This window comes from Pseudoliparis swirei, chromosome 22 (assembly GCF_029220125.1).
Source record: "Pseudoliparis swirei isolate HS2019 ecotype Mariana Trench chromosome 22, NWPU_hadal_v1, whole genome shotgun sequence".
NCBI lineage: Eukaryota > Metazoa > Chordata > Actinopteri > Perciformes > Liparidae > Pseudoliparis > Pseudoliparis swirei.
The window spans coordinates 13,694,172-13,703,222 of NC_079409.1; the positions used below are offsets into that span (position 1 = coordinate 13,694,172).

General features: G+C 44.3%; 1 protein-coding gene across 1 annotated transcript; it reads left to right on the plus strand.

Moving 5' to 3' along the window:
• The first annotated feature begins 725 nt into the window (after positions 1–725).
• LOC130213196 (cytochrome P450 11B, mitochondrial-like) lies at positions 726–9,006 on the plus strand. Its single transcript, XM_056444663.1, has 9 exons — positions 726–1,266; positions 1,377–1,532; positions 2,763–2,977; positions 4,595–4,798; positions 4,910–5,088; positions 5,171–5,337; positions 7,631–7,709; positions 7,793–8,005; positions 8,683–9,006. The coding sequence occupies exons 1-9, from the start codon at positions 932–934 to the stop codon at positions 8,791–8,793; spliced, it is 1,659 nt and encodes a 552-aa protein (XP_056300638.1). The 5' UTR covers positions 726–931; the 3' UTR covers positions 8,794–9,006.
• Positions 9,007–9,051: the final 45 nt, after the last annotated feature.

Genomic DNA, 9,051 nt, shown 5'->3' on the forward strand with positions numbered 1-9,051 from the left:
TTCAGTGATTGTTCATGCTTTACTAATGCTAAATAGTGTGTACTGTATAAAGTGCTCCCAAGTTATGTCTTTTCGACGACAACATGTTGGTTAACGTGTCAATAGACACATGTTCATGTTTTCTTTGTCCGAATTAAGTTTTCTGTTAAATATGTTTGTTAACATGTACCAATAGACGTTTGTTCATGTGTGTGTGTTATTAAAAACCTGCTCAATCGATTTGGAGAAGGTTTCATGGCTTAAAGTGTTGAGCATAAGGTAATTCTATGAATACAATGTTAATGCCTTGTCTATCTAAGAGTCACTCTTTGGTTAGTCCTGCTATGCCTTTGGTAAGCAAGGAAAAACAATGGATAACATGGTTGCTTCCAGATAGTATTAATGTGTCTTGCTAAGATATATAAATGAGAAATGCGGGGCCAGCAAAGATATAAAACCTTGACATGTAAATGTGTGTGTGAGAATGGGCCCCAAGTTGTGAATGCTAGAAACGGACCCCACGAGTAACCAAAAACTAGCGCAAAGAAAATAGTTTGGAAATTTGATAAATGGAATAGATATTAATTTAATAGATTTTTTTGTTATGCTGCCTGATTTTTTACAGAGTTGTAGAACCACTAGAAAGGGTGGGCCCCACAATTGGGTAAAACAAGTTCAGGCCCCACAAAGGAGGTACGCAAGGATGTGTGTGTCTGTGTGTGTGTGTGTGTGTGTTCTGGATCAGCCTGACTTTTGGGCTCTGTTGTGATTCTCTTGAACTCTGAGCTTCACATCCATAAATCATCGTCCACTATCTGTTCATCACAGCGATAGAGCAGGTTCAAGGATGTGAGGTTGAGGATGAAGGAGGGAAAACATCGGTCACGCAGAGACGACAACGAGCGGAGTCACAACTCTGGATGAGGCCGACGGGACGCATCTCGTTTGGACCATGAGGAGCATGTACATCCGAGTGACCGTGTGCGTCAGAACACAGGCCGCCACCTGCGAGTCCACACACCTGCTTTGTGGTGTCGCACCACAAAGAGCTTTCTGTATGACGGCAGCAGGGACGCTGGCACAGGGGAAGTTGGAGGGGAGGAAAGGAGCTGAGGGTACAGGAGTGAGAAAGAGAGGTGTGGATGGTCGGGTGCGAAGCTTTGAGGAGATCCCTCACACGGGGAGGAGCGGCTGGATCAACTTGGTGAAGTTCTGGAGAGAAGATCGTTTCCGGCAGCTCCACAAGCACACGGAGAGGACCTTCAACGCCCTCGGCCCCATCTTCAGGTCGGAGGAAGATGGAGGGCTGGTCTCAGTGCCTTCAGCGTGGCATTGGTGAATGAGGAGAGAATGGTCATCCATTAGGTTTACTCCTTTCTGTGTGTATCTGTGTGTAGGGAGCACTTGGGCACCCAAAGCAGCGTGAACATCATGTTGCCGATGGACATCGCGGAGCTGTTTCGCTCAGAGGGCCTGTACCCCCGACGAATGACCCTGCAGCCCTGGGCCACCCACAGAGAGACCCGCCAGCTCAGCAAGGGAGTCTTCCTCAAGTCAGTAACACTCCCGTGGACACGTGTGATGTGTGTCGCTCATTTTGTGGTGATATAATAATAATAACTTTATTGATAGCATCTCTTAAAAAACAGAGTTTACAAAGTGATTGGAGCGACAGAGCAAAGCAACAGTGAAGCCTTTCGTCCCCTTTAGCCACCGGAGGATCTGAGGCTGAGAGCCGACTCATACTGTTTATTCTCCATATTTTGGGATCAGATCCAGATGTGCTTTAAAAGTGATCATTAAACTCTTAAAATCAATTCTGAAACCAACAGGCAGTCACAATCTGTGAATCTGTTGAGGCGTCTCACTGTGGACTCATTCATTGTAGCTTAGTTAACGTTGGGGTTGGTTTAAGGTCAGGATGAGCATTGCCATGATCAAGGGTAGGATACTTCTCCAATAGTGTTTCTTTACTGAATGTAAGGCAAGGCAATGTCCCTTTAAGTGAGATAAACATGTTGCGTGTGTGTGTGTGTGTGTGTGTGTGTGTGTGTGTGTGTGTATATCTAAGTGCATGTAATCACTTGTGTCATCATAATCCTGCTCCTCGTTCGGCTCATTCAATCAGTTGTGGGAAGTATTCATCTATTCTCTTGTTGGTGTAGCTTTTTAAAGCTCTTTGAATATTAATGTGATTGAAGCATCATTCAAATCATTCTGATGGCATTCTGAGTTTGTGTGAAAAAATCTGACAATTTTAGTCAAAGAGAAAGACCACAACGAGACACACAATGATAACATGATTACAAAGTGATGCAAAGCAACCACAGGAAGAGGTCAAACAACCGCAGAACGACCTTAAAGATGCAGAAAAACATGACGAGCAATGCTGCCGTCAAGATTTGTGTCTTTTTGTGTCTTTCAGTCTGGGTTTCTTGCTTCTAGGAGGGTTGGGATTCAGGTTAACCTTTCACACGTCTGTGCCCAGAGACCAATCTTCTCATAGTCTGTCCTCAGTTTGCAGAAGCATTGCAGAAATAAAGAGTTAAGCTTAGCATCAGACAGGAGACCTGTGATGCTTTGTTTGTGTTTTCCCTTTCTTTAACCTGAACTGACGAGGAGCCAGACTTTGACACGCCCGCTCTCCTCTACACTGCATGTGTATTTTGATATTCTCGTCGCAGAACAGCACATCTGCCTGGGAGAGTTTCCTTGCGCCACAGTGACTGAGCAGAAGTGAAGCGGGTCTCTTTGATGCCTCGCTCCAAATGTTCTCTTCACAGGAACGGCGAGGAGTGGCGAGCTGACCGTCTACTGCTCAACAAGGAGGTGATGATGAGTGCCTCCGTGAAGCGGTTCATCCCCTTGCTTGATGTGGTTGCGAAGGATTTCTGCCAGCTGTTGCAGGCGAGGGTTGAGAGGGAAGGGAGCGGCGAGGAGGGGAAGCGCAGTCTGACCATGGATCCCAGTCCGGACCTCTTCCGCTTCGCACTAGAAGGTCAGAGGTCATCACCCCCAGTGATTTGTGACCTGTGATTTCTTTGTGTATTCTTGTGTGTGATTGCTCAGTTTAAGTACACATGATGAGGGTCTTCACGGTTTCATCCAGCTATAATCAACGCTGATTTTGAGCTATTTTTCTTCCATTAAATGTCTTCTTTTTAGAGTAGTGAGAAGAAAACCATCCAGATTACACATTTAGGTGTTTATCTTACTACACTTTGTCTAAATGATCAATAGATTGGTCATAAATTCGCCCAAAAGTTAGCATTAAATAATGTCTCATATTTCTTTTACTCCAAGAAAGGCTTCATAAATCTCATGTGATGTCGGTATCACTAACATATACAAAACTTTCCGGTGTCATTCATATCTATATTCTTTTTACAGATATTATTGAACTCAATTTATAGAAAATGTTTTCCTAAAACCATCTTTGTGATAGTATTTTCTGATTTGACGTTGTCTCTAATGTGTTCACAAAATGACACAATCATTTTAAACCTGACTTCTTCCAATGTTCAGGTTTCTTTTCAAGAAACATATATCGAGAACATATTTTAAAAGATATCGGAACAGAAAACTTGTAATACAAAAGTGTACAAGTTTCATGATGTCTATGAAGATGTTTACTTCATTCATCTGGGGTGTCTCCTCCTAATGTCGCCTCCCTCTTCGACAGACTTTCATTCAACGTAACCATCTGCTCTTTGAGTTGAGTCACAAGCGCTGACGTAGGCCATGACGGCATCTCACGTCAGAGCAATCACACGACCACGATGTTCTCACCTCTTATGAGAGACAAACCTCATTTTAACCAGAGGCACATCTGTTGTTCACATATTCTCGCCATTAGAGAACATGCACCTCTACAAATAGAAACACCAACAAAGATGATCAAAGCGACAGCATTCTTTCACCCGGTCTGCTCCTCACATCAGTCTATATCTGCACCATGCCACATGCACACGAGGGAAGATGCCAGAGAGAGAGAGAGAGAGTCATGCTAGCCTGCTGCTAATGGACTACGGCACACAAAGCCAGGTGCTAATCCGGGATAGGAATAGACATGCAAGAAACTCTATTCCAGTCAGTGTGAGTTGGCATAATACTCTCGTGTCTGATAGGTGGGGATGTCTGATGGAGGATGAACTCAGAGAACCAAAAGGACGAACTGCGCGGAGCGGCATTTAAAAAATAAAAAGAATAATTTCTTGCTCTTACAGATTCTCTCAGGCGTCATCTTAGAATATCCTCAAGGCCATATAATCCTTCTTAAATTTTAACATGAAAATATAAGCCGGGCGGTTTTATAATCTACTCTAACAAACGGCCAACCTGAAGTTCATTTATGCAGTGATGCCTCGGCTGGTTTAAAACATTAAAATAAACAGTCTGTAGGCTACTCTTGTTTTTAGATTGTTTACTCACCTTGAAACATGTCGGTTGTCTCTCCCCCTCACATACACACTCATATACATCCTCATATACACACTCATATACATCCTCATATACACACACTCCTATACACCCTCATTTACACCTCACACACCCTTACATACACCTCCTATACACCCTCACATACACCTCCTATACACCCTCACACCCCCTACAGCTAGTTGCCATGTGATCTACGGGGAGCGAATTGGCCTCTTCTCCTCATCTCCCTCCCTGGAGTCCCAGCAGTTCATCTGGGCCGTGGAGCGAATGCTGGCCACGACCCCTCCTCTCCTCTACCTGCCCCCTCGCCTGATGCTCCTCATCGGCGCTCCCCTGTGGACGCAGCACGCCAGCGCATGGGACCACATCTACAGCCACGGTAGGCAGCCTTCATTGGGCTCCTAGGGCAACTCTCCTCAGTCTCTTTCAGTATCCCCCCCCTTCACTATTCCCATCCTACTCGACTCATCCTGTCCTGGTCGTCTTGCAGCCGAGGCGAGGATCCAGAAGGGGTACCAGCGGCTGTCGTCCTTGCAGGCTCGGGGCTCCGAGGCTGCAGCTGGAGGCCAGTACACCGGGGTTCTGGGCCAACTCATGGAGAAAGGCCAGCTATCTTTAGACCTCATCAAAGCCAACATCACTGAGCTGATGGCCGGAGGGGTCGACACGGTGTGTGTGTGTGTGTGTGTTTCTTCTTGGTGTGTTTTTGTATACCTCAGCATGGCTGATTCCATCCCCCCCTTCTCTGCAGACAGCGGTGCCCCTGCAGTTTGCTCTGTTTGAGCTGGGCCGCAACCCCGAGGTGCAGGAGAGGGTGAGGCAACAGGTGAGGACGTCCTGGTCACAAGCTGGTGGGGATCCTCAGAAAACCATGCAGGGGGCGCCACTGCTAAAAGGCACAATCAAGGAGGTTCTCAGGTACGTCATATTTAAGGCACATCCACCTGATTAACCTGTTTATGGGCCCCTGGGATTTTGTTTTAGCTGTCGACCGCATTCCCACTCTCTGCTGGATCGCTGTTACTCTGTTGCCTCCAGTTTCTATCAAGTACATAGCGGCCAGCACACTGTACCTTTATTATAACATACAGTTACCCAGAAACCAGTTATCACATCCTGGAATATAAAGCTTTGTTTATGAATATGCACCATAGTAGCACAATAGAAACCAACATAATGAGAAGGAGACGTTTAGGACGCTCTTATCTGTATCAGCTTAAATGTTATCCATAAAATGTCATTCTTGACTTTGAAAATAGTATATTTCTAACTCAAGGTCCACGTTCATGCTCTTCCATGGCTTTCTATCCTATCACTGGGTCTTCACCAGTAAATGGAGGGTGAATATTGTCCCAAAGATGTATCCGTGGACATGTGAGCTCAGTTGTTATCTCTCGTCCAGACAAGAAGTCCAAAAAGTGCGATGGACCAACAATCTACTGAGCTCCCATGTTACAGTTTTTGTCCGTTGCTTGAACACTATAGACACATGCTTAAACCAAAATAACATAACTATACCTTAAACAAAGTGTAACCACATTAAACAAAAGCGCTGCTTTGCACTTTAGTACAAATTCTGTACAACACTCTTTCTTCTTCTGCACACATGCTCCTAGAGACTGCACAGTATTTCATACATAAGACACTTCGTACAAAAATGAAATCTCAGGGTACCATTGGGGAAAACTCTCTAATATATACAACACACATTGGTTAATTTGAAATAAGACAGCACACACCTGAAAACACTTACTGACAAAACTGAACACCAATCAAAACATTTTGTTACAGAGAATCTTGGACATGGATGGAGCTGCCCAGCCGCATGAATGTATTTACATTGGATTCAACCTTAGCAAACAGACAAACGGACGTAATATAATTGTGGGGCAATTTTAGCGCATCGGCCCAAGGGCTGGGGAAACATCACATTGTGTGCTGCCATGAGTCTTGAACTACTGCACCATCATGCCAAACGGGGTCCCTACAATCATTTATAGATGCACTTCGCGATGCAGTTGTACAGGATGGACCAGAGCAGCCCAGGTTTGTTGTTGTCTGGGATAATGTTAGTTTCCATCGGGTCAGAACTGGTTCACCAACCATGATCAATTTGAAGTTCTGTACTTGCCCCTACGCCATTTCTATTTTCCGTTTGGAGATGGTATATGAGACCCAACCACATGCAGGCAATGGAACAGGCCTGCGGAGACATGGAGGTGAGGTCAATCGAGATGGATTCGCCACACAAGGGATGTTTCCCCGATGCTGGAGAGAAGAAGACATGTTGTGTTGTTGAATCCTGGCCAGACCCCAACAGACGGCAGGATCCATAAAGCCCACTGGCAATTGTGTTTTTCTGTCTTTGTTAGTTTGTATTGTTTGAAATATACTAATGTAATGATTTTGAATTCAGTATTTAATTTTTGGGTTGTTGTGAAAATATGCCTCTAAAACTGAACTTAACATTGAAAACAAAAAAGTTTTATAGTTTTATATACTATTAGTGTGTTGCTGCTGATCTGAAAGTGTATTCATATGATGCAAGTGTATCATTTTTTCATCATGACATTTTGACAAAGAAGATTGTTAGTTTTTTGATAGAGTTTCAATTTGACATAGATGTGAATGGTTTATTTCCCAGTGTGGTGTCTTCTTTGCTTGTGTGTAGAGTTTTGACACAATGAGCCAAATTTAGCAAAACGTGTGTAAGCAATAGGCAAAAACTGTAACTGATGAGACTCCATCAGTGGAGGAAGACGTGTGAGGGGGCCAACATCCTTGAAAAAAGGGTGTCAGGGGAACTTGAGTCAGGAATGTTTTGTCAAACTGCTCTAACCGAGAATGAGAGTGAACTTCCATGCTTAAAGTAATTACGTAAGAGGATAGAGACATGAGAGAGATGTGCTTTAGTGGCACATATTCCCAAAGAAAGAATGCAATAATGAGATCACTAACAACCAGCTGATATTAGCTATGAAACAAACCAGAAGAGGAGGAACAAACCTCTTTTCTAATTCAGATCAATAAAAAAAAATCATGACAAATCATGCTGTGGCTTTGGAACGGATGTCTAAAAGATATAGCTCTATGTGTCTGTGTCTGTGTCTGTGTGTGTGTGGGTGTGCGTGTGTGTGTGTGTGTGTCTGTGTGTCTGAGTGTGTGGGTGGGTGTGTTGTTGTGGGTGTATGTGTGCGTGTGTGTGTCTCAGGTTATATCCGGTGGGAACCACAGTGCAGCGTTATCCAATCAAAGATATTGTTCTCCAGAATTACCACGTTCCTGCCGGGGTGAGTGATCAGATCCCCACACACACACATTCAGGTGTATTGAGTGCTACAGCTGACTTCATCTTCATCCACTGTCCCCTCAGACGATGGTGCAGGCCTGTCTCTACCCTCTGGGAAGGAGCTCAGAGGTGTTCAAGGAGCCACAGCGCTTCGACCCCGGCCGGTGGGGCAGAAGAGAGGACGGCCAAAAGGGAGACGGGGCCGGAGGGTTTCGCTCCCTGGCGTTTGGGTTCGGGGCGCGGCAGTGTGTGGGCAGGAGGATTGCTGAGAACGAGATGCAGCTGTTGCTCATGCATGTGAGTGAAGGAGGAGGGAGTCAGAGAGAAAGGATGCAACGCGAGAGGAAAGAAAAGTTGGAAAGGTTGTTGTAGGATTTTATGGGAGGAAAGACAGACGGATGGTTAGACAAGATTAGAGAAGTAAAAATACCAGTTCCACAAAGCTAAAATACAATATTATAAGTCAAAGTAAGTATTGATAATGATGCATCAGGTGGTTTAATTCAGTGGTTACCAACATAGGGCTCGAGCCCCTCCAAAGAGCCACTAGATGAATCTGGAGGGTCGTGAGACGATAAATGAGAAAGGAAAGAGAGTTCTGGTTTTTCAGATTTTTCTCTCATACACTGGATAATTTTACCTCTTTAGGCAAAACTATTTTATTTCATTGAAAACCTTCTTTGTTTTAAGAAGTTTTGAGAAAAAGCATTTTTGGCTGATGTACTACAACTTAAATGTGACAAGGAGTCGATTGACTTACGGGTTACATGCCAAAATAATTCAGGTCATTTTTTAAATCTTAAACATTGTGTTGAATTTATAACCGTATGATATGTTGATACTACTAATGTGATCCTTCTTAACATCTGCTCTTCTCCTTCCCGTCCACTCTGTCTTTACGCCTCCTCCCCCTCTGCTTCCCTGTATCCTTCCTTCCTCTCTCTCCTCCCTCTCTCTCCTCCCTCTCTGTCTAGATCCTGCTGAACTTCCATCTCAGCGTGTCGTCCTCAGAGGACCTCATAACCACATGCACCCTCATCCTCCAGCCCGAGACTCCACCAAGAATCACTTTCAGAAAACTCTGACACACTCACATGCGAACACAGAAGACAGTCATGCCTTCAACATGTTGACACGTTTAATCAATTCAATACATACAATGTGTTTTAATATCCTAATGTAACAGCTATATTCTGATGATACTCACTGGAGCGTGTACTGAGCTTTGTATGCATCCTGATACACTTTGTATTTAACCCAAAACATAATATTACTGATAAATAAAGTTGTATAATTTCCTCTTGTTGTCTTCATTGTGGCAAAGCTTGCGAAATCAACAGTAC